Source organism: Anas platyrhynchos, chromosome 9 (assembly GCF_047663525.1).
Source record: "Anas platyrhynchos isolate ZD024472 breed Pekin duck chromosome 9, IASCAAS_PekinDuck_T2T, whole genome shotgun sequence".
Lineage (NCBI taxonomy): Eukaryota > Metazoa > Chordata > Aves > Anseriformes > Anatidae > Anas > Anas platyrhynchos.
Genome location: NC_092595.1, coordinates 1,125,323 through 1,151,168, shown reverse-complemented (window position 1 = coordinate 1,151,168; position 25,846 = coordinate 1,125,323). Strand labels below are relative to the sequence as shown.

Below are 25,846 nucleotides of genomic sequence, written 5' to 3'. Positions count from 1 at the left end.
AAGCCATGCTGGTTTGGGTGGGTAGAACTGGGCGAGGATCTGTTGTTATAACAGGTTTCTGACCAAGTGGATTTGTAATGTTACAGATTAGTACGTAACTGGAGCAGCCTTACAATATAATCCTTAATCAGAAAATATTCGTCCTGCATCCCTGTCAAGCATTTGAATGCAAAGTGGTGCTGAAAAGAAAGGAGAGGCAGAGTTCTCCAAGAAGACTGCATTGAACTTACCCATCTGCTTGACATCCGAGTGCTGAAAATGTTGTCAGCTTGTAAGCTTCAGCAGTATTCCTCTTTCTCAAGAGAAAACGCGCCGAACATACCAAAATGCACTTGGCCGTGGTTCTACCCATGTATTTCGTTAGAGCAGACAGTGAGCATTTGGATTTGAACCACACGGGGAATGAAAGTTTTATAAGCCCCAGGCTGAGCAGACACCACAGAGGCAGGGAACACCTTGCTGATGTGCGTGGCTGTTCCCTGCCATTACGAACAGGCTGCCACCGAGTGACTGCACAGTTAGTGTCTGTACGCTGTGTGCACACACGTGTGCAGAGGGAGCAGGAGCACAAGAGGCAGAGCAGACACACCCCTTCTCTTTCTTCTTCCTATAAGGCTCCTGCAGCTTTTCCCCGTGCTAAGCTCGGAGCACAGAAGTGCAGAAGGCTGAAAGCAGCACTCCGGCTCGTGATGCACAGCTGTGGAGCAGCCATGGGCTTTACGGGAATGACATTTACGGCTGACATCAGATCTGAGTATTTGCATTGGATTTCAGTGTCAGCATCGGAGGTGTGGCTTGGCGGGGACACTGTCTCAGCCTTCTGATCAGCCAAGAGGCAGCTCGGGGTGGGAAGATACTCACTCCCCTCTTCCCTGCTATCCTGCTTGCATCTGACTCCTCCCTCCTGCAGCTCCGACCAGCGCAGGGTGAATCCAACAGCCTCCCATTTCCACTATGTTCTCCCCGAGCCACTAGAGCTTGAAGATACCTGGCACTGCCTTCTTTGCAGCTGGACTCGTGAGTAAGGCACATTGCCTGATATCTGTCAGAAGTGAACGGCTTGTTGTTACCTGAGGACACTAAATTAGCCATCTTCCAGTACTGAAAGGGTTATGAAGAATTGCATTTTTTCCAGCACCTTTGGTACTTCACCGTTGCCTGATTTTTCAAGAGCATGTGTTGTTCTGGTTATTGGGGACGCTTAGACCTGGATGTTTCTTCATCGGATGCCACAAAAGATAAAGGAAAACAAAGAAACTTGTGATGTGGAGCTAACAGTTATGGTTTCAGCTCGTGAAAACTTGCAGAGTCAGTGAGAAGGCGAGGAAAAAGATTTTCCAAGGACAATGTCGGTAACGCCTAGTAATTTGTCACTCAATGGGACAAACTTCTTTGCTGAAAATCATAGCATTATGGATAAACCTGGTGAACAGAGAACTTTGAATGTCTTTCTATTCTGCTTGACTTTTGTCATTGCATTCACGGTGCTTCTGGGCAGCATTTATTCTCTAGTTTCTCTGCTGAAAATGCAGAATAAAACCACAATTTCAATGATTGTGACCTCTTTGTCAATAGACGATTTAATCAGCATCGTGCCAGTGATTATTTTCATGCTTACCCAGTGGTCAAGTGACATCCTTCCCCAGCCTCTGTGCACCACCTCAGCACTTATATATTTATTCCAGGGCATTTCTAGCAATCTCAAAGGGTCTCTTATAGTTTCTTACAACTTCTACAGCATCAATAAAACTGAGACAATCAGCTGCAGCACTTCCAAACGGCGAGTGAGCATGGTGTGGGCAATTCTCAGCATTTGGATTGTCAGTTTGCTGATCTGCATTTTGCCTCTCTGTGGTTGGGGCAAGTATGTCCCCACCTCCTGGGGCTGCTTCACTGACTGTGCCAGCTCCTACATCTTGTTCTTATTTATTGTCTACTCACTGTGCTTTTGCCTCCTCACAGTGCTGTCTGTCCCTCTGACTTACCAGCTGTTGTGCTCAGACGAGCAACAGCTGTTGCACGTCGATTACCAGGAAATCTCTCGAGGCTACATCACCCCTGGGACACCCGCGGGCTGCAGTACTGCCACCCCATCGCTGTCACCGGTGGACCCCGTGGATAAAACCCTGAAGCATTTCCAAAATACATGTCCAAGCTCGGAGGCAGTTTTGAGGAAAGGTGTGGCTGAGAGCAGCGGCCTCGAGCCCCGCTGTGGGAGCAGTGCCCAGAGCAGGAGCTTCACAGTGGGCTTCGCCCAGAAGCGATTCTCACTGATTCTCGCATTGACAAAAGTCATTCTCTGGCTTCCAATGATGGTAAATTATCAGATCGCTTTAACGTTTGCTTACATTTAAATGGGTCATGAGTTATTGTGTTGTGAAGCGAACTGCCATTGCCGTTGTTTCTTATAGTGTAGTTTGTGTCAGCAAAAGTCCTTTTAAACAGGTCTGTGTCACACTACGTGAACATAACTGGGTTTCAGCAGCTTTGGCAGAACCTGATTCATCAGTGTGTTACTCTATCATCACATCATTTGTGTCAGCTGAATCCAGGGATGAATAAGGTCCACCTTTTTGTGTTTCCAGATGCCTGACAAGCATTTCTTCAGCATTGTGGGGTCTGAATGTTAGTAAGCTAGCTTTTCTGCCTCTTGTCAACAGCAGTGAGTCACGTCCTTTGCTAGGCTTGATGAAAAATAAGTTTGTTAGAAAAATGAGGTTTGTTTGCATCTTTGTAATCTGTGTATAAAGAGCATTCGGTGGGGATGCTATCCGTGTGCATGCAGCAGTGCATTTGGGAAGAGGCACATTCACGTGCAGTCAGGACGGAGGTAGTTGAGGACATGGAGTGTGGCTCTGGGTCGGTGTTTTCTCTGCAGCTGGGATATGTTCAGACTCTGCATCTGAGCTCCCCTCAACTGAAAGAGAGCATCACAGAGTATCTGCAGCACCGTCCTGTGTGGTGCTAAGTTCTCCTGTTCCCCATCAGGATTTGGAGTTCCTCAGTACCAGGCAAGAGAGATCTAGCTAGCATCTCACCTAATGTGCTTGGATTGTGAGTAGTTTGTTTTAACAGTGCTCAGCATCTGTATTTAACATTTTGCTTAAGCAAGGGATTTTCTGAGAAATGCAGAACGAGGAGGAGAGTTTCTGTCAGTATGTTTTCCCTGCTCTCTATTAGAAATGAAATTGTTGGGCTGAACATACAAACATACATGAAAACTTTGGGCTTTTACTTGTGTCACATTCACAGTGGGATATTTTGTGAATTCATGGAATTCATGTGCCTGAAGCTATTTACATTTCAAAATGTTCTGTCTTTCAGATACAAATGGTTGTCCAGCACATCACTGGCTTTCAAAGCCTTTCATTTGAGACTCTTAGCTTCCTGCTGACTTTGCTGGCTGCCACCGTCACCCCAGTATTTGTCCTGTCAGAACACTGGATCCATCTCCCCTGTGGCTGCATCATAAACTGCAGAAGGAATTCGTATGCTTTGTCTTCAGAAGAATTCAAAAGTAAGGATGGGAGGATGACACGTGGGTGCGATGTATCTCTTAGTAAGCAGGGCAGGAAGTTAGTGTCAGTACCAGTTGTTGGTACTCCTTGAAATCATTTACCTGAATTACATACACATTTTTTTTAGAACAATATATGAACCTCACAGCATTCTTGCAAGACAGCTGGAGAAAACTAAGTTAATTGGTACTAATGGATACTGAGGCACAGAGTCTTGGTGATTTTCCCAAGCCACTGGCAGATACGTTAGCAGAACTAAAGGACTCTGAATCCTAGTTTCTGCTTTCTCTCTTACCTGGGAAAGATTTATCTGTCATAATCTGACTTTCACTAATGAAATACAAGGACCATGCTAAACATGTTTAATGTCATGGGGAAAAACCAACATGTTAATTACGAGCAAATTATAAGGAGAAGAGCTATTGTTTGTACACCTGCCCTATAGCTGTGGCTGGAAATCACAGTGCCACCAGAAAGCAAACAGCAGAGGACAGGGGCTGTGGGAGTGGCATGTGTCCCAGAGCGTGCATGGAGCTGGTTCAAAGCTGAGGACCTACCACATGCTTTTTAGCCTAAAACTGCACATTTATAAATTTTAACTGAAGGTAACAGGCTGCCAAACCTTCACTGATAACCTTTTTGGAATCTTCTAAAGGCCTGTTTTTCTCTGTGTCTCAGATGTTTGCGACTAATATCATTGAGTTTTAATACAATGACTGCTAAGGTCAGGATTTCACCCATAATTAAATATGATGTAGTAAGCACGCAAGCTATTGAGTAGAAATACAAATTTTATAAATGTACCACTTAAACTTTTCGTTTAGAATGTAGCACGATAGGCTTGGTGGGAAGACATTTTCATTAGTTCACTAAGACACTTCTCCAGTTACTGCATAATGCAAGGTCAGAAAGTGGGGGGTGAGGAATCTCAGGTGATTTGTTATTGAAAAAAGAAAGAACGAAAGGATATAAATATTGATCGAGAATGTGTATTTACTTAAATTGAACAGTTGTTCGATTACTGTTTTAGATTACTTGGAGCGCTGAATTTAGAATGGAGAATACAGAAACGTTTCATTGTGTAAATACTCCAACTTAGAGAAACCTGTTTGTCTTGCTTGACTGTTGGCATTGAAGGTTAATTATGAATTCTCAGAAATGTTTTATCATTTTGTACAATTTTTCACCTTTGAGAATATGGCCAAAACAGGCCTTGAGGCAGAAAAAATATTACAAAACATAAGTATTTTCTTGTGTGTAGCCCATAAAGCAACATGCATTGTGTGGTTTTGAGAATGGCAGGTAATCTGCCGGTTTCTTGGAAACCTTGAACTTTGGAGTGTATCACTTCTGAGTTCATTGAGAAGGTAGCACAACAACACACTCTCTGAGAAATCTCTTCTCAACAGTTCATTCTTTTTACGGATAGAAAATTGTCTAATGGTAACTAAAAACTCGTTCTATGCTTTAGAATGTCGTTCCATCGCTTCTCTTCTTGCCTTTGACTTTTTAACGTGACGTTGTACCCCTCTCTCTTCAGCCAGGCGCAGGGGTTTCGAATTCAACCTCTCATTCCAGCAAGGCTACGGAATCTACCGCATATCCCCCGAAAACCACCACCCCGACGGCGACGGCAAATCCGCCTCCTGCCCCAGCCTGGGTAGCCAAGGGAGCGCGCCCGGCGCCCCGCAGCCGCCTTTCAGCACCGCGGCTCCGGACAGCTCCCGAGCGCCCGGCCCGGCCCGGCGCCTGCCGCAGGCGGAGGGGGCAGGCACCGAGCCCCCGGGCTGGGAGTGGTGCCGGAGCAGGTCGGAGAGGGCCCCTCGGCAGGTAAGGAGCTTCCTTCCGGCAGCGGGAGTCACTTTACAGAGAGAGAGAGAGAGAGAGAGAGAGAGAAATAAAAAAAAAATAATTCCTTTTTTACAAAAAAAAAAAAAAAGGTAGTTTTTCCTTGCTTTGAAACTCCTATTAGTTCTGTTGGTCGGGCAGCTTCTTCTAGCAAAAACCTTTCTTAGCATTGCCTGTTTTTGTCTGTTCTAGTATCTGCACACCTATTGCAGGTCCTGGTCCTGCTCTTAATGAAAGAAGGGAAGGATTGTTAGCCATTCCCTCTCCAACTGTCAGTTAAGCGGGCAACAAGTGTGAGATTTTCTGTCTCCTAAGAATTGGTGGTTATGAACCAAAGGCTGAACACTGGCATGAGGTACCAAGCAAGCCTGCAGTCTGATATCTGTAGTGGAAATTGAAGTGAGCAACAGCTGCTTGCCCCTGTGGAATTTACATGCTGCTCTCTTCACAGGCTCTAAAAAGCATCTCAGGGTGGTCTAAGATTGCACAGTTATCTGCTTTTTCTGTGTGCACCTGCACCGGGCAATGGTGTTTTTGCTCTAGCACACAATTTTGATCTGCAGAAACAATGTACATAATGATTGTCTGGCAGCAGAGATACATGCCCGTTCTCAAGATAAACCAGTGCAGTTTCATATGCGTAGTTTTCATGCTTTAGATGCAACACAGTCACAGTTATGTATTGCTGCTGTAAATTGAGACAACTTAAAGTGTCAGTTCTGCCTGCTCACCTTGGAGGCTTCTCTTGGTGGAATGCAAAAGGAGCTAGGATCAACTTTTTAATTTATAATGCCCAAGCAACCACGGAGCACATGCCCAGGGACTAAAACAAAGAGCAGAATCCCCTCTCCCTCTGATAAACACGAGTTTATAAATTGAGCTGAAGTAGGAATTTCTGTTTGATGTTTTGGATATGATTGATCATCCCTTTCATGAAAAGGCAAATGTGCACTCCCTTGCAGTGTGCTGTGATGAACTATGTTTGTGAGCAAAAGTAAATGTTGACTGAACCTGGTTTTAATCTGCTAGTTCTTGGTACCCCATTGTGTGCATGTATAGTTTAGTTAATAGTCGATATATCACTACGCTCATTATTAGCTCTCCCTGACAAAGTTTCCATACTTTTTTTTTTATTTTATTTTTTAATAAAACCATTTTCCCATCTCCCATGGCTGCCATTTCAAGTTGGTAGACCTGTGACTTCCATTACAGCAGGTATGAGTGTCTTGTTGTGAAGTAGTTGGCAATGACTGCGTGTGGCTGGCTTTACTTGCCCTGAGGCTTTATATGTCACTTTTGGACAGACTTCTTCAGTACTTGCATTACAAGGAATCCTAATTCATCCTTTTCTGACATTTTCCAAGTTATAACCCAGTGTGCAGTTGCCAGGCATTAAGGCTGCTACGGTCTAAAAGTTCAAGGCTTCTAAGTTACAGATCTCATTGTTTCTGACATTCAGCACGAGCTTCCAGAGCTTCACAGTGCTGACATTTGCTTTGCTGGTGAAAAAGGGCAGACTATGAAACTCCTGCAAGCATTGTAAAAAGAACTTTAATGCATTTCTCAGATGTATGTTGGGTGAAAGATCAATTTGGGCCAAACATTAAATAAGTTAAAAGCCACCTCTCCTATTCAGCCTATCTGGAGTCCCTAAGTATCTAAAAAAAGTCACTTTCTCCTCATTTCTCTCCATTACTCACTTTGTTAAAAAAGGGAGTCTTTCCCTAGCGTTTATTGACCATGTACTTTGCTTCATTTGCCAATTAAGCTAGCTAACTGGGGAGAAGACAGCATACCTTACCAGGAAATGGATGATTATCTTAATGAGATAAAAGTTCCTCATCTTCAGTAGTTTCAGACTATAAATGCTTGATGACAGAAATAAATATAGATGTTCTTATTAGGGTACTTCCAGCTTTCTGTTCCACAAACAGAACTTGTAATAACTTACAGTAGGAGGAAAAATAACAATTACAGATGAATTTTCTGTGTAGCTGCAAGTGGCGTGGTAAAAGTGTTCTAACATGCTGAATTTCCGCATAGCAAAGGGCATGGATGCTCAGTGTGAGAACTTACTGAGGAAAACAGAATTTCAGTTCCTTTGCACATACTTGTTGCAAATATACAGTGGTTTGTCCTACAGGACGTTCGAATGTATTTTTCTCACATTAAAATTCTGTATCACTTCTGTTCTACTACCTGGTTTGAAAGCACAGAAAGTACCAGGAAATTTAACGGAAAGTACTGTAGTTACAGGGGAAAATATGTTCCTCACAGAGTGTGCTGATGTGCTTTTAGCTCATAAACTCACCTTTATTTCAGCTCTTGTAAAGTGTCTGTGTTAGGAGCTGCCGAACCCGGTAGGCAGAGGCCAGGTGGCTCCATGCTCCCACTTGCAACCCGCAGCATGTCTGGGAGCCTTCACAACGCAGACCTCAGGCACTGCGTGCCAACGTGAGCCTCTGGGCCAGGCTCAGGGCCCCCCCAGTGCTCACCCTCAGCCCCCTGAGCCCCCAGTTCTCCAAGCATCTGGTCTGGAGTGGCTGCTCCAGTGCTTGGCTCCCCCATCCCTTACCCTGCTCAGCAGCCAGTGGGACCATCGCTACTGGATACGCATGGCTGTGTGCACGTACTTAATTTATGCTCTATTATTTTATGCTCTATTCCTCCTTTCTCCCATGCTCCTTCCTCCCAAAAATAACTTGATTCCATGTTGCACAATCCCCAAATGCTTTCCCCCTGCGCCCCACGAAGCCCCATGCCCCTGCAGGCAGCAGCCCCCCAGCAAGTATTTCTTTCCAGCAGGACAAGTAAACTCTTGCTGGTGCAGTGCTGTTGTTTCTATCACCACTGATCTTACTGTGCAGGTGAAGCCAAGGACCTGCCTCAGCGGTCGCCTGGTGCTGGCTGCAGCTTTCACCTGCGCTGTGCCGGTGGGGAGATATGGAGCTGGCTGTCACCGGCATTTTAAGGGACTTTTAGTTAATCTTTCTCACAGCCACTTTGCAGACTGAAGAGAAGGAGAGATAGAAAAGGGAGATGAGATGTAGTGTCCTAATAAAAGCAAGTTTGAAGGAGCATAGGTTCGTGGAAGATTAATTGCCCAAAGTTTCTCTGAGAAAGCTCGTGAGGAAGAACAGCAGCGTGCTGGAAATGAGCCCGGCCTGAGCATGCTGGAGCCCACAAACAAACCCAGCGCACTCCCTGCTCGGGGTGCCTGCAGCACCTGATGCATTTGATCCTTTACAAGAAGGATACACACAGAGCACACAGACCTGTCGCTTCGTGTTACGTTAAAAAGCTGTGGAATCACTAAAAGGTAAACTGTTAACTGAAGTCACTTCTGCTGCCTGTGCTGGCCCTGTAGCATGGTGCTGCTTAATTCAGGAAATGCGATTAGGCTGTATGCTTCCTGCTGCAGGTCGCTAACGCCACGTCAGTGTCCAGAGGTCGTAGCAGTGAGTGAGATTTTTAGTGGTGCTGGTTTAGAAAATTGACATAGTTTGAACAAATTTGTGTGTCTGTGCGCGTTGATTTATATTAACCCGCTTAATTAGTTATGCTATTTTCATAGGCATCTGCAGTGATCCAGAGGTAGAAAAAACATTACTCCGACAGCATTAAGATGGCCATGTCTCTGGGGGGGTGCGGTGCAGCCGTGTCCTGTGCTGCCTGCTGCACGTTGCCCCCAGGGAGGGCAGTGCAGGCTGCAGCACTCGCATTAGCAGAGAACTGGTGGGGGATCCTGCAGCTGCTGGCTTTGTGCTCCCGCTTTGTGCTTCTCAAATGGATCTGAGAAAAGCAAGAAGGATGAAGCATTGGAGAATGACCTGTTGTCTTTTTTTAGCCTTATTTTTGAGGATTCTGTAATTTATTAGTTATCATTATTTAATATTGATTTCTTAGCCTTATTTATTTATTCCAGTTCCTAACCCAGTCTTGTGCTGTTAGCCAGTTCTAGTGACTGCACGATTTCCAGACCACAAAAAGTCATTGCAAGAGCCGGGTAGGAAGTGTTCTGGTTTTCATTTCCAGAAACAGTCCATACGTGCAGACTGTGTTTTCCCTTCTACTTACTCTGATTATCTTCCAATACATCTATTATAAGCTTTGTCTGTACTTTGAAGTTTCACTGATGTTTTTTACAGGCTGCAATCAAAAAGAATTGACCTAATCCCATGGGAATTCCTCAGTCCCTTGCCTGATCATAGGCATGGCTGATCTCACTGCGGGTTAATCCTTTTTGTGTCTGTGCTTCTTGAGGTCTTATGCACAATATTCTGTTCAGTGTCTAGTTCTGGTCTTAGAAACAAATTAGCTAATTTGCCTTAAGAGTTGATGTGGGGTTGAGTTCCACAGGCAGCTCCTGTGCCCTTTTTAAGTTAAAGCTATTGCTGTTTTGGGGGGGCTGGATCTTGAACCTTGTGCTTTGTATGCTTTATTGGAATTTTAGTCCCTTTACATTTAGTCAGGAAGACTGAAATTTTTCGTTGCTGCCAGTTGGATGTGGGTTTACACTATCCACTGACAGTATGAGGAGCTTTGCATCTGAAGCTCTAAGCTATTTCAGAAATCTTTACAGAAAGTATTTTCTCTGAGAAATGTTTATTTTATAAATATTCACAGGCACTCATCTTTCCCTTTTAATTTGATCCTGTCCAAGTTTGTTTACACAAAGCCTGGGAAAAACTGATCTCTCTTCAGATATCTGCAATGGAAGCTTGTAACTATTAATTTATAAATATTATTTGTTATTCGTCATTTTTTATTTTCCTATTTTAAAAGATTTACCTGGCTCCCCAGGGAGCAGGCACAGCTGCAGGGTATTCTCAGAATTCACATTGGAGCTGTGGTTTGAGATTTCTAGGAAGGAATCATTTTCAGTTATGCTAAAATTGAAGTTTGGAAAAATGGGTAAGGTAAATTAACAATGTAAGTGTATTTATTCACCATTTTGATTACTGGCTTTTCGATAAGACCTGTGGAACCAGCGAATGGCAGAAGCACCAGGGGCTTGGATAAAAGCGTGAAAAGTTCTGTGTGAGTGCCTCAGCTGGGCTAAGCGGAGGTGGCCGAACTTTGGGCAGTAGATACCTGCTGGTTCCTGGGGGCTTGCAATTTCTGTCTATTCACGGATGACCATGTGGAGTGCTTTATCAAGCTCCGTGTGACAGAATTCAGGAGAATTAGCGAGGCTTCCCCACTGAGCGGTAAGATTTGAGAGCTTCATGCAGGGCGTGAATGATCGGTTGTTTATTCCAAGGGAAAACAGAAGTGCCGCCTTGCAAGGGAAGGCTGAGGGTGGGCTGACCCCCAACTGGACAGACAAAAGAAATAGTGCCAGGTGCAAATACTGACTCTCCAAGACTGAAGTCGTGAGATGCCACCACAGCGAGGTGCTGAATCTGCAGGTCCAGGCTCACGAGCGGCTGTGTCTTCGCTTTGTCCCCCGGCCAGGGAGGGAAATGCTGGGGGCAGCAGGCACCTGGGAGTGCCCAGTGCCCTCTGCACCAGTCTCCTTGCTCCCACACAGGGAAGGACAAAGGAAACAACCTCCAGTCTGAGCGGGAGATGGGAGCCAGCTTGCTTGTCCAGTAAACTCTTGAGAACATAGAGGGAAAGTGGAATTTGTCTGTGTCCTGCACATCATCTGGGTAAACTCCAGATAAGCTGACGTAGAGGTGCTGCACTCTGAGCAAGCAGCAGTACCTTCCTTTCAGCAGAACAAAACCTGAGCACAGCTGAAGGAGGGCACCAGAATGTGGCTGCCTGTGACTGAGAAGCATGTGGAAGGAGCAGCATGGCATAGGTATAAAGTGAGTGAATAGAATAGAAGAGAAGAGAATAGTTCAGATGGAAGGGACCTACAAACGTCATAAAGTTCAACTGCAATGAAGACGTGCGTTTCTGTAATACTGGCTTACACATTATATGACTTTGGATTGACATCCTCCTTGCATGTCAGCATGTGAAGAGCTGAAAAATGTCACCAGGTTCCCGTCCTCACCCCTCCCCTCAAGGTCCTTCCTGTTGTGTCCTGTCCACCTTTTTCTTTCTTTCTTTCTTTATCACTTTCCAGTAAATTTACTCGGTCCTTTCACCTAAAAGCTGTGATTTTGCCTTTGTTTCAACGTGGGAAAAATGAGCACAAAAACAAAGCCTCCATAAATCTTGTCTTGCTGCAAAGCTGGCACATGGCAGTGGCTGTGCTGATAAAATAAAGACAGAGGTGGGAATACTGGGTGCAGTGCTGTGACTAAATCGCAGTGTTTACAGGCAAAAATATCCTCTTGGGCTGCATCCTCTGGGTAGGGACATAGCTGTGTTTTTCCCATTATCACTAATGGAAGTCAAGAGGCTGAACCCTGCAAATGTGCCCCCTTATTTCTGTCCTACAAAGCCATCTTGTACGTCTCCTCCCGGCGCTGCCTCTGCAGCACGAGTTGTTCGGAGGCGTCAGGTGGTTGTAGTCGTCATGCTAAGGGTTACATGTGGGGTTTGCTCAGCTGCAGATGAAATGCTAATCCTTAACTTTCCCATTTCTCTGTCCCAAACATACGCCATACGCTGCTGCCAACCCGCTGCAGGCTGCACCGTGCGGGGGGAGTGGATGCTGCGACGGGCTCTGCCTGACACCAGCCCGACACCGCAGGCAGCAGACCTGCCTAGCTTTGAGAGCTGGGAGGGCAGAAGCAGGTGTGTGTAGGTGACTTTTAGCTACTCAAACTGCATCAAAATGGATGAAAAATCAAAACAGGTTTTACTGAAGTTTGTAAGTAGCGGGGTTGCTGAACAGGAGGTCTGATCCAAAACACCCCAAATGCAAACTTTGCAGCTTTTAGCCAGGTAAATACTCCGTTATAACTAGCAGGGCTTTGTCACAGTCTGCACAAAGCTTTCATTTGAAGAGCTGCGGGTGTTTCAGACATCAGATGCCAACAGCCACTGCAGCACTTCAGGGTGAAGCAACTCTTAGCAGGACTGCACATTTTTCCTGCTGGCTGTGGGGAACAGGGCGAGCATGTGCCAGCTGGCCCGCACTGCTCACTTGCCTGAGATTATTAAGGGAAACAAGGGATAAGAAATCTCTCCCTAGATGACATTTTTTGAACCTCTGAGCAACGAGTACCTTGCAGAAGGCTGTCCATTTTAATTTGCATTTTGAAAGCAGTATTTTTTGTCCTGTTATTTTTTCAAACCTTAAAGAAGCAGCGAGCAGGTATTAATCAATTTGATTCAGCTTTTGGAGAGTAGGGCGCCAGACAATATATGTGACACCTTTGATTTTCTGTTGAGGCTGTGTGCTACTGTGAAGATGGTGCTGTCATGGCAAATGCCATCACTGGTTGTCCCCGCATCTTCAGTTCTGTGAGGAAAGAGTAACTCCATCAAGGTGATTTCTCTGGGAGAAAAGTGGCATGAAAGAAGAATGAGGCAGTGTTTTTTATTTAATACCTATATAGGCCAGCCATAATTGAGAGGGAGACAAAAAATTGTACCTGTCATTTCTAACTCTTGCTTAGATGCATTTTTGAAGGATACCTTTAACATCTTATAAAATAGCAGTGTATCTCCCTTTCCTAAAGAGATTGGCTGTAAATATGTCATGTATTTTTTTTGCCTCTAGTTAAGAGCCTTCAGGCAAAAGAAATCTGCCAGGCTTGCAATGTTTTATAGGCTTTCTGATTTTTTTTTTCTTCCTTTGACTTGATTACCTCATCTATGGGCTGCCTCGAGCAAGCTCCTTCAAGAGACTCTGTGTATAGGATCTATGTACGTGCCCTGCGGAGAGGAAGGGGGAAGCCTGTGTAAATGATTTCACTTAGGAGGAGTCAGCGCTGTATCTGTCTGTCTGCAGTCGGAGGGGTGATAACTCTGTCTCACTCCAGGTACACAGTAAACATCCCAGTTAACATGGAAGGAGTGGACTTGAAGCTTATATTTGCTTTCCACTGTCCTGTATGGTGCTAACTTACTGTGGTGTTCTCATCCCATCTTGTCTTTCAAGTGGTGTTCTCTTGGTTGCAAAATCGGTGGCATTTCACCATCATCTTCTAACTCTGCTCCAAGCATGACAGAGTGGTGTGGCCTTTGTGGTGCCTGCTGACTCTGCTTGCAGTAAAACTGCCATTAACTCTATCGAACTGCACCAACAGGAGGAAAACCTAGAGCAGAAACATTTGCCCAGGAGGACAAGGCTGGATGCAGGCAGGATCCCATGGGTTAGTCAATCACTGTAGTTTCCTGGTAGAAGGAAATTTCAGTTTCACCATTTCAGTTTAACTTTACAGTGCCAGCTGCTGAGCAGAACGTCTGTTAGTGTGGTGCTTGCAGAGGAACTCAGAGCTTTTTTTCCAAGACCAGCAGTACCTACATGGAATAAACTTCACCAAGTGTGGTGAAAAGGGCAAGGCTCACTTTTGCAGCTGTTACAAACAAGGGACTGAATGTGAGCAGATCATCTCCCATGCAAAGTGGGATTTTAAAGGACTTTCCATTGAGCTCATTTACTTCAGGCACAGACAGCTGAGTACAGGACTTCTGATACCTGGCTGCAGCATCCTTATCTTGGATGCCTCAGTTGCACCTTCTGTGGCCAATTTAATCCATAGGAAAGTCTGTCCAGACTGGGCAAGCCAATGACAAACCCAGGTTTTCAGGTCATATGAGGTGAGTTTGGCTATTCTTGTCATACCCGACTGGCTCTAAATTTACTGCAGACAGCCTCTCAAAGGGCAAACCATTGCAGTAATTAATTTTACTGCAGCTAATTTTTATTTTTAGGGAAGAGGAAGACTAAGCCTCTGTTCTAAAATAAACAGAAAACACATTGTCTCTGAAAAGAAATGATGGGATCCTTACTGGAAACGTTCTAAAAATAAATCTTTTCATCTAGAGCTTGTATTCCACCAAAGCCACTGGGAATGCAGGCTCATTAAAGCTTTGTTCAGAGTACTGATATTTCTGTTTGGGAGGCAGCACGGCCTGATGGACACGGCTGGGACAGAGCCAGACCTGCCTTCTGCCGGTGGCTCCGCATGGTGGCTGGTGTTCAGCAGGCTTGGGAGCATCGTTCCCCTTCTGGGCACTCCCATCAGAGCTCTCCTACCTTTCCCAGGACAAGATGCACATGCTAGTAGGAGCTCTGCCTCCCTGTAGCACTAATGCTCCCCAGCCTAGTATTCTAGGGCTTGTGAGTCGTGACATTTGAAAATTAGGAATCCTGAGGGGGAGTCTCTGAAGTGGCTCGTGCTTGAGCTGTCTGAGCCTGCTGTGTGCTGCAGCTCTCCCCTTAGCCCTGTGTGGTGTCTGAAAGTTTTCTTATTTAGGTGCACTGGAGTATCCTCCAGCCAAATTTGCTTCTTTGATCATGTAGGAATCCCAGGCTGTTAGGCATGTCCTTTCTTCCCCCAATTAACCTTTGTTATCCACTGGCTTTGCCAGTATTGCAATAGCAATTTATTGTCTTTAAAACCAAATTGAGTCAACTGTTGTACTCAAGCCACCATTCAGTTTTTTATCTTAGATTTCAATTGCTAACAAGCATTTTCTAGCTAAGGATCTACTTCTGGAGCAGAGTCAGCTTTGTTTGCAGGAGATGAAATATTAACTGATAACCGTGTTTGCAGAACAGAGCCGTCATGCTTTCCTTTCCCTGCTCTGCAGTCGTTTGATCCCTGAAACAAACAAAAAAAAAATTGCCAGGAAATCCTGGGAAGTGTGTGCTTAATCCAGACTAGTCGATGGTCTGTACAGATGCACAGCACTGAAGAACTGGGGCCACGGAGTTTAAGGTCCTTGTAAGGCAATGAATCCAGTCACACGTAACAGAAAATGCGAAATACATGTAGAAATGTTTGGTGCTTGGAATGGCAGTGTTACCCTTAAGGAATCTTCTGGGCTCCCTCTAGCAGAATAAATTCTTGATCACTTGTAAACAACAATCTTAAACAAATTACTCTGAACATCAAATGCAAGTACCGTACTGATGATAACACTGATAGCTCCTGCAGACACTAAAGGGAGGCAGAGGGAATGCCATACACCCTCGGGTGGCACTTGCCAGCAAGCAGAACAAGGCTCTGCTTTGGCAAGTGATGAAATTAAAATTTTCTTCAACTGTGCTTTCAGCTTAATACCCCTTTATTAATCTTTCACATAAGCATAACCATTTCTTGGCAAAACAGATAGAGAAGGGTGTTCTGTTCCGTTTTGTGCCAGTTTGCAAGGAGAAATGCAGTGACAGACTGTATAAAAGTTACCTTCCTCTTTCCTTTCCTTCACTCTCAGAAAAGCCACAGGGGTCGAATGCTTATTTTCTCTTCAGGGAAGACTGTGGGGTTTCTGGGCTCTGTGAATAGCCCCAGTAGGGCCATGTGAAAGCTGGAAGCCAGGTGGCTCTTGGTGGACGCTTTCTCCCTGCTCCTCCAGGGCCAGCTGCTGTAGGACTCGGTTGTGTCCTCTGCACGGGCTGAAACCTCCCCTCCCTCGCACATCCTCACCTGGTGCGTGGTTAAATTCAGCTCAGGCAGCCGGAATGGGACGGAAGAGACCAGCATTAAACCACAGTGATGACGACGAAGGTTTGCCTCATAGCAACAACTATCTTCTGTCTTCTGTGAAGTCTGGAGGGTGGTGATTTCATTTAATAATGAAAGCGTTTGCTTTATCAATTATGTAGCGATTCCTCTGTTCAGAATGCATCAGCGCTCCTTAAGGAACAAGTGCATTTGTGATTTACTTCATTGTAATTTTCTGTCTTCGCTTGTTAAAAAATGCATGTGCTGGTACACGTAGTCCTCCAGTGAGAACTCCGTCCCAGATTCCACCAGACAGCATAGCCCACGGCCGTCTCTGGCAGGAGCTGTGCAGAGGGTATGCCCTGGGACAGGACGTGATGGAAATGAATGCTCTGCACAAGAGGCAGCGCGAGGCAAGGGAGGGAGCTTGTGGCGAGCATCACAGCATCGGAGATCCTGCAGCATTCCCAAGTGGTGAAGAGCATGTGGAAATATATTAAGCAACCTCAGAAATTACCAACTTGGTGTTTCTATGAGGTGTTTCTAGCTCCAGAGGAAGAGCTCAGATTTAGTGCTAGCCTGCAGCTTTCATGAGACCCAGCAAATATTTTTCAGGATTCAATTAAAGCTGGTCTCAGCACAGACTGCAATTTTAGCTTACAGTTTTGGATGGGGAATGCCACTTTTTTTTTTTTTTTAATGAAACATTTGATCATTTCCAATTTGACACCCTTCAGAACTACCAGAAATTAAGACATGAGCTGTAAGAAGGTACATATTTTATATATGTGTGCGTCTACAATGAATAAATAAATACTTCTGTGTATCTATGCCTGTGTGCATGCAAAGAAAAAGTATCTCTAAGTGGGCATAAAAACCAAAGCAGGCTTGATTTTCAGTCTGCTGTGTTGAGGTAGATGTCTGATCCTTCTTTCAGCTCTCCTAGGAGCTGAGCGTGAGTAAGGTTCCAGAAAGACAGGCAAGTCTTTACAGGGTCAGAATCACTGAGAGCAAGACTTCTCTGTCCATGTCTTAAAATCATCCTTGTAGTAGCACTTTTAAAAGAGAACACGTGACATAAATTGTAGGAGAGGAGGTAATAAGTGCATTTCTTTAAAGGACTAGGTTGTATTTTAAATACAGGGATGCAAAGAGTGGGCAGAAGAGTGTGGAAAGAGCCCGATGGAGCAGGACCCTTTCAAAAAACATTTGGGGCCTGAGCTGTGGCGAGTGGGAAGACAGATGTTCAGAAACAGCAGAGAAGATTTTTTTTTTCTGTTTTTACTGAAGTAAAAATGAATCATAACCCTTCTGAAACTGTGGATGCTTTATTTTAGTGCTCACACTAAAATACTGCAAGGATGAGATCCAAGACCCTGGATGGACACACTGACGGCCACTGTCAAGCATTACTCAATTTGCCTCCTGCTCCTCCTGCTTTAGAATTAAATTGTATCATAAAACCTAAAATCAGACAGCTGACCAGTAGGTAACAACGGGAAGGGAAGATAAAATACTTCTCCCCAGGATGTATCCATGTGGTCTGGTTTGCTGGTAGATTCCCATTTATTGCCACGGATGTGTGATAAGGTAATGGGGTGTTAATAACATAGAAGAAGCAAAAATGAGAATTTAATAACGTTACCAAGACAAGGGCCACATTCTGTCCTTATTCACAGTGATTTACATTGAGAGCAGTTCCAGCTATGATTGATTTTACCTGGCCATACATAAAACCAGCCATGAATTCTTACCTCTTTTGGAGTGGCAGTGGTCTCACTTGTAGTGTTTTTCCCTTGGGCTGTTTGACTTGAACGAGACTTGAAATGCTGCAGGACAGAGCCTGGTGGGGTGCTCAGGGCTCAGGGCAGGCAGGCTCAGTGGCAGCGGGGGCTCAGCTCCCTCCTGCCCCCCCAGAGCCCGCAGACACCCCCCTGCGGGAGCTCTGGGTCTCCCTGGGGAGGGACATCAGGGCCTGGCGGTGAGCTTTCAGTTCTGGGGCTCAGATCTCTCCTCCGGCGTTATTCCTGCCTTCCCCTGCCACCTGGCCCCAGGGCTGGATTTAGTGTTTAATAACCTCTGCTTGGGAAGTTCTACTGTATTATGCAAACACTTTTTTCCTTTTTTTTTTTTTTTCTTTTTTTTTTTTTTTTTTCCTTTTTTTAGTAATTAGTTGGGTTTTGTAAAACTTTTACTATTTGCACTGGTGATGAATGGATCTGTTTCATACATGTGTACACAGTGAAAGCTTGCAGGCAGTGGTCTGGTTTCCTGGCTACTCAGTTTCTGTGCTGAGAGGTTTGTGGTTGGAGAGCTGCTCCCAAAAAGGGCCATGGCTCCTGGGGCAGGCTCCTGTCACAGTCCTGACTGCGTGGCCTTGTGATGCGCTGGCTGCGGAGAGAGAAATATATTCTCTTAGTTGTCTAAACAGCTGGAGGTGTCTGTAACTGAACAGTATTTCTACTGGAATTTTTCCAGATGAAAAAAAGTTTTCTAGTTTTCTAGTTTCTAGGTGTTGTTTGCTGGGTTCCTGCTTGGTGCCCAGGAAGTGACGCAGAAGACCTGGCATGTCCCTTTCACTTCTAAAAGTGAATATTGCTCTCTGAACAGAAACAGACTCGTAGCAAGAGCTATTAAATCTATGGTCATTGGAAAATTTCTTATTCTCCAGATGTGGAGTACTCGCTCCAGCAAGCGAGGATTATTCACTCCCCCTCCAGGTGCCTCAGACATGCCCTCCATCTTCCTGACATCCACCCTGACAAATCTGTGGTGTTTCATCAAGTAGAACGTAACCTTGCACCGAAGTAAGGAGTTCTCATTTAACTTCATTTTTACATATTCTTCAGAAGTCTTTCTGCATAATGTAAGCACTGTTTTAGACAGTTCTCCAGTCTCTGAGCTTGAGTAACTACCAGGAATGCAGACACGCATAAATGACCCTGCGCAGCCTTTCAGCACTGACTGCAGAAGCTGGATGGGCTGGAAGCATCTGGGATGGAAGACGAGTGGAGTAGAGCTTCCTAGAGAAAAACAGCACAGAAAGCAGTTAGTCTCACATCTCACCTGGAGGAGTGATCCTAGTTACCAGTTAGTACAGAACATGCAAGTGCCAGCTCCTCACTGTGCTTGGAAAATGCCCTCATCATCGCTTTGAAACAAGGGCTGCCAGTGCTCCCCCTTTAGCAAGCGACCCTCCCGGACACCCCCGTGCCCAGCCCAGCCTTTGCTGGCTGTGACAGAGCACGACAGCTGCCTCTGTAACTGCACGTTGGAAGATGCTTGAGGACAACTTCTCCCCAACAGACCTATTCAGGAGACCAATACAACTTTGATTTCCTTCCAGGAGGGCAGCCCAGCTCCTATTTTGTCAGCCAAACTCCTTTGTCGAAGGACTGTATTAAGTCACAGTCTGGCAAGATTTTTCTACACAATGAAACCTAATTTCCTTTTCGTGCTCTTTAGTGAAGATGAGGTAATGTGTCATTTGATTTAGCTGTGCGGTTGTAAAGTTCTGCTCGTTAATATTAAGCAAGTAATTGCACTTCCCAGCTCCCTAAGAAAAATTTCATCTTTCCAGTACCCTAAACCCCTCTGTTTCAACTCAGTTCTCAGTTTTACTGGAAAGGAAACATTAAACAGAACTGGTCCAAGTGGAAGGACTCCTTTCTGCACCTGGCTAATGTTGCACATCTCCCCGCTGCCAGTTATTAGACCTGGTGTTTCTGTTCCTCCTCCTTTTCTTCCTTTCTCTGTTCACACCGTTTGCACAGGATAAGTCATTAGCCCAAGAGGACAAGACTGGAACTTCTGCTTCCAAGGCTGAGCTCAGGGCATCCCCCTGTAACTCACCAGGGAAAGGCCAGTCCTTTTGGAAGCCCAGGGTTTCTGCGGGTTGTATCCTTGCAGGTGGATGGGGACAGGGAGGATGAGGTTTGGGCTGGCAGTGTGCCCCTCTGGGCACCAGGGAGGTGCCGTAGCTGGAGAGGGAACACAACAGAGAGCAGCGCAGTAGGAGTAAGTCTGCATTTCACATAGCAAAGTGATCTGGAGGTACCTGAGGTAGATTGAACGAATTGCCAAGGAGTCCCGAAGGCAGCATAGCAACAGCAGCACAGGAGGGTTACAGGGTGATTCACCTTGCTGGCTGGCAGCTTTTCAATACCCTCTGCACACACTTCTCCCTGGTGTCTGTGTGGGTGCAGAGCTGGATTTTGCAGCTTTCCCTAATTTCAGTACCTCTCTGGTGTATGTTTCCCTCTAACCAGTGTAGCCCTTCTTTGTGAGCTGCCCTGTCTCAGGGCCAGCGCTTCCACTGCCCAACAAGGAGTTCATTTTAATAGCAGATTTTAGCAAATAAGAAGTGTCCAGGTGCTAATTCCTGCCCCTCTCAGTAAGCAGTTGAAGCCCAGCTGTAGCAAAGCAGATGAGGATGAGCCCCGCAGCGAGGTTCTCCAGAACCCACGTACTACGTTTGGTAGCTTTGTGTCTCCTGCTGCCATCAACTTCACTCTCTCCACCTTGAGTCGCTGAATGGATGACCTCCACAGTTAAAAATGTGAGACCTGATGGCATGAGAAAAAGAGACAGGATCTGTCTGTCCTGCAGCACTGTGGAAGGAAATGCAGCAACTCACCCCTAAGCTACCATAGTCCACGCAGGAGCTTTTTCTCCTCTTCTCCATGCAAGCACTCACACTGATTTCTTTGTCTAATGCCTTTATTTATTTACAGCCTGTGAAACACTACTTTCATTGCACCTGCTAAAAATTATTACTTTGAGCATGACTTTTAGTGCTCCAGAGCTCTAACTGAATTTACTCCCTATTCCTTCAAGTCTGTGAAAATTTCTCTAAGGATAAATTCAGCTTTGTACTAGAAAGAAATCCATACCGGTGTCTAGAGCCAGTGTGAAATGTGGTTGGGAGCAAGATTCTGGATTGGTCCTCTGGCCATCACAGTAGGGAATTTGTAAATCCTTATTATAGATTTCCTACTGTTACTTATTTCCACCATATAAATAAATAAAAATGAGCAAAAACTTCCTGGAATAGTATCTGTCAAGCTGTTTTGGAAATTTTAGCCTAGTCTGTCTTTAGGCACATAATTTAGTTAAGATTAATTAAAACGGAGCACCTAAGGGAGGCAGATGCTCTCAATACGGGGTCCAGGTTTTGAACAGTTCTCTGCTGTCACTTCTCTCCCTTTGGTCACCACATGAGACGCCTCAGGAGATCAGTACCTCAGTCTGAATTAAGCAGAAATTAAGTGAAAACACTTTCAGAGATGCCTGTTAATACTAGCTAGAGAGGTGCCTGCTGACGGTCGTTGTCTCATTGTGCACTGGCTGCCAGGAAATGTTACGTGTGTAGACTGCTGCTGCGAAGAGTCTGTGTCCATAGGCTGTAGCTGACTCACAGTAACTTGGGACTTTACTTCTGACACTTCTTATCTATGACTCTATACTCATATATAGTCTGTATATTAGTATAAAATACACTACACTTTCGTGTACTTTTTATAGTAAAGTACATAGTAGTAACATTTTGTCTGCATGTCATATTGAATACCAGGTTTCTAAAATAATGCAAGGAAAATTCTAACAATTTAATAAGCTAAGCATGATCGATCATTTATAATAGATTCTAACTTCAAAAATTAGCATTAGATAATGGTCATTCTTTCTCTTTTCAGCGATCAGGTGGGGCCTTAGCTATTCCCCTGTGTGCATTTCAAGGAACCGTGTCTCTTCAAGCACCCACAGGAAAAACTCTCTCTTTATCTACGTATGAAGTAAGCACTGAAGGACAAAAAATAACACCCACGTCAAAGAAAATTGAAGTTTATCGATCTAAAAGTGTTGGTCACGAGCCAAACCCAGAGGAGTCTCCTAATACATTTGCTGACACAAGTGTCAAAATTCATTTAGAAGTTCTTGAAATCTGTGACAATGAAGAGGCCCTGGATACTGTGTCCATCATCAGCAACATCAGCCAGTCGTCCACACAGGTGAGGTCTCCATCCTTACGTTATTCACGGAAAGAAAACAGATTCGTCTCATGTGATTTAGGGGAAACTGCTTCCTATTCGCTCTTCATACCATCAAACAATCCTGACAGCGATATTAATATAACGATTCCAGACACGGTTGAAGCTCATCGGCAGAACAGTAAAAAGCAACATATGGAAAGAGGTGGTTATCAGGAGGAAATACAAATGTTGAACAAAGCATACAGAAAACGGGAAGAAGATGACAACAACAATTAAATGACTTTTAACCTAAACATTTAAACTGATTTGACAGATGTTGCTCCTCTTGACTCAAGCTACCCTAGCAAATACAATGCCAACTGTTTTTTCCTTGCACATAAATTAATTTCATTTGGGTAGATTCTTAAATAGTTTGAAACATTTAAAATATACAAATAGCAAAGCAAATACTTAAGTGCTTTACAGCTTTGCATAGTGAATTTCAAGTTATTTATATATCTATTTATTCGAGGAACACTTCTCTCTAAAACAAATCCTAAATAAAGTCTTAAAAACCAGCCTTGGTCGCTTGGCACTGGGTGGTCTGTCTGTGGGAACCAGCAGAAAATGAGGGAACAACTTCATATGGGTGAAGTGTTAACAGGTTTGGATGACTGTTGCAATGCTGCTCATACTGACGTACCAGACTTGAATCATTTACCTGAAAATATGTAGCACAAGCCTAAGACTAACTCATTTATTTGCCTAAGCAAAGGACTAAAAGTTATCTAGATGGCTTAATTTTCTATCGCTCTGTACATGATTCATATGTAATACCTATGTAGGTGGCCAGTGTATGGACCTTTGGATACAAGTGGCTGAAATGTAAGCGTGCACATTTTTTAAGTCCAAAATTGTGAAACTCAAGTGTTCTCATGGCTTGACATTTCTGTTGGCAAGTGCATCAAATGTTCATTAATTTTCTGTCAGTTACTCTAAAGTGTGCCCTTTTCTGCCTCCATGATCTCTTAACGAGTTAAGAAGTTTCTCAACCTTGCAGATATTTGCTCTCCATCCAGATAAGGCAGCATTTGAAGTGTTTGAAGAGCTGTAACATCAACATTAATTTCAGTAATTTTTCATGGTTAAAGACTAGAGCCAACCCTAAGCAAGGAATAGATTTGCAATATTGTTTTCTTCCTCAGCTAGTAATCTCAGCAACACAGCCGTGAGAGCGGGCGCAGCTTGCTGATAGCTGCAGAAGTCCCTGTGGCTTGCAAGGAACACTCGCCCCTTTTCTGCCCCTATATATTCTGTCTGTCAGCAGTCCTGCCATCAGACCTCTCTGGGTGGACCCTCATGCTTTAGGGCTGAGTCAGGAGCTGGGGGTTACAACTGGTCTGTGGCTCCTTAGGAGAGGGGGACAAAGCTATTCAAGGAGGACAAACTTAGAGACCTGGAAGATAATGACCTCGAGAGTCAAACATTACATAGATCAGGATCTTGCCCTGTAGCACCCTCTGGAGGAGCCTGTTCCTCTGCTGGCTTATGGGGAACCTAGAAATAAGCCTGAAATCAACCTAAAACCCGTGAATACTCTATTTTGTGTCAAATTTAGAGAAGCCAAGGCTGAAACAGTGAATGGAGTCCTTAAGGTTTACATGAAATACACTGCAAGGCTTGAAATGCTAGTGCTTTTTGACCGGGAACTCCTTTTTTCTGAGGGTTTGTCATCATTGCTGCCGCGATCGAGATGGATCACTGTGCAAGCTGTGCTTTTCATGTGCCGCCTTTCCAAGGTGGAAACAAGGGTTCTTGTAAGATTGCCTCAAGACTCTCAGTACCACTAAGATGCTGTGTTATATTTCAGATTTAACAAGAAACTACAGTAGAAGGAACAAACAATAAGTCTATTGAATAAATTACATCCATAGGCATAGAGCAGAGGGACCGAATATATTGCTTTGCTTTGTGTTTGTAGCAGGAACACAGAAAGTTGCCTTATAGCAACAGACATGCTCGCTCCAGAAAAAAGGTAGCAAGGTTGTGATAGAGGATGCGGCCCATCACACCTTCTGTTTGGTCAGATGGATGCATTTAGAAGGGGTTAGGATTAGGAGGCATAACTGCATAACTGTGACCCTGAGCTTGACCTAATTGTAGAATGTTGTCTTGCTGCTGTAATGAAAAGGAACTTTTCTTTAATGAATCTGTAAATTTGATCATGTACAAATGTCTGATTGTTTTATATTTTACTTTAATCTAACATCATTAAACATTTTAAACTGTCTGAAAATGCAATTTGTAATTATTCAGTAGATACCAGCTCCTTGCACAAAGCAGCAAACACTTGCTGTACGAGAACACTTGCACCTGGTTGTGTATTCAGTACGTGTCAATGTTTCTTTATTTATCATTGTATGAAATGCATTTGGACTTAATTTTTAAAGCACTTCTTTTCTAGTAGTTTTTAAAGGAAAAGCAAAACAAAACAAAACAAAACCTTCTTCTTCTGTTGCTTATCCCCTGTATGACCTTTTAATGTATTTCACTGACAGCTTGACATTTGAGGGCAAAGTGTTTGTCAATGACCGTTTGAAGGTGACTTGAAAGAGACCTCATCTCTGCTCAGACACCATAGCAACTGGCTGAACAAAAATCCCTTGGAAAATGTGACCTGCATCAGCCCCTGGGCTTCCCCTGCTCTTAGTGCTTGGGCTTTTGAATAATGCAAAGGATAGAGAACAAGAAAGGGCAAAAGTCTTTTGGGGGTAATCTTTGGTAAGCAGTATATCCAGCAGGCTAGGGTTTCCTTTCAGCGGTGCTCATGTACACTGAGAATAACATTAAGTTAACAGAGTTACAAGAAAACGAAGTCTGTAAGAAGGACCAGCCCCAAATCCCCAAAGCCCCAAAGGATTGTGCTTCTTGAAATAAAAGCTATAGCGTGGCACTGAAGTGTAAATTTCCTATTCTAATCTCGATAGAAAATACATCTGACAACATCAAACTGTTTCCAAATGAAGTAATTTCACAAAAAATAAATGTTACTTATATATTATTTTACTGTTATGGATTTGGGGTTGATACATAGATTCTGGAACAGGATTTCACCGCCTGGTACGTATCACTATCATGATTTCCAAGATGAGCTTTTGAGCGTTACGATCCTCTCTTGTAATGAATTTTGCAGATTTAGGTGATTCAGAATGGAATAAATTCTGCTTTTCTAGACTCAGGCAGCAGCTCCTATATGAATTACGTACCCGTATGCGTATATGCCTGCATTTTGCACTCTTCTGTTTGTCGTGTAGAACATTGTTAACGCCCTCCCGTCCCTACACACACAGCCTGTCCCCACAGACAGCCGTGCCGATGGCTGCAGTGCCTCGCGGGCTCACAGCTGTGGTGTGGCTCCTCTCTGTCTGTGCCTCAGCCCAGAGCGTGCCCCACAAGTCCCCCATTCCCTCATCGGGAGCTGGACTTCAAGGAGTGCCCCCGGGTTACTGAGGGAAGGCCACAGAGCGCTCCTGGGCCACTGGTGTGGCCACGTTACTGCGTGGTGACGGCCTGCTGCTGGAGGGGCGAGTGCCAGGGGTGGGCAGCAGGCCTTGGGGAGGCTCGATAATCTGTGAGACACCAGGATTACTGCAGGAAATGTAATTTGTAGGCGTTGTGAGGTGATCTTTGCGCTGGGAGACGCGCAGTTCCTCTTCCCAACATTTACGTGTACAAATCTGTCGGAACCGTTTCAACCCATCGTATTTCCCTTGGAACACACGCGTCTCCCCGTGTTGAGGGGACAAGGCAGAGAGGCGGTAGCGATGAGTTCAGGGGACATTCCTCTGGCCCTGCAGCCCGTGTAGCAGCGCACGGCCATGATGGGGGGAGCGGGACTCGAACCCGCGGCCCGGGGGCTCGGAGGCGGCGGGGCGGGGCCTGAGGCAGGGGGCGGGGCCTGAGGCGGGGGGGGGCGGACGGAAGTGCTGCG

At 44.8% G+C, this 25,846-nt stretch overlaps 1 protein-coding gene across 1 annotated transcript; it reads left to right on the top strand.

Moving 5' to 3' along the window:
* Positions 1 to 389: 389 nt before the first annotated feature.
* On the top strand, positions 390 to 25,819 carry GPR149 (G protein-coupled receptor 149). Its single transcript, XM_038183724.2, has 4 exons — positions 390 to 2,315; positions 3,325 to 3,517; positions 5,059 to 5,348; positions 21,580 to 25,819. Exons 1-4 carry the CDS (start codon positions 1,347 to 1,349, stop codon positions 22,150 to 22,152), a joined length of 2,025 nt encoding a protein of 674 aa, XP_038039652.2. The 5' UTR covers positions 390 to 1,346; the 3' UTR covers positions 22,153 to 25,819.
* The last annotated feature ends 27 nt before the right edge of the window (positions 25,820 to 25,846 follow it).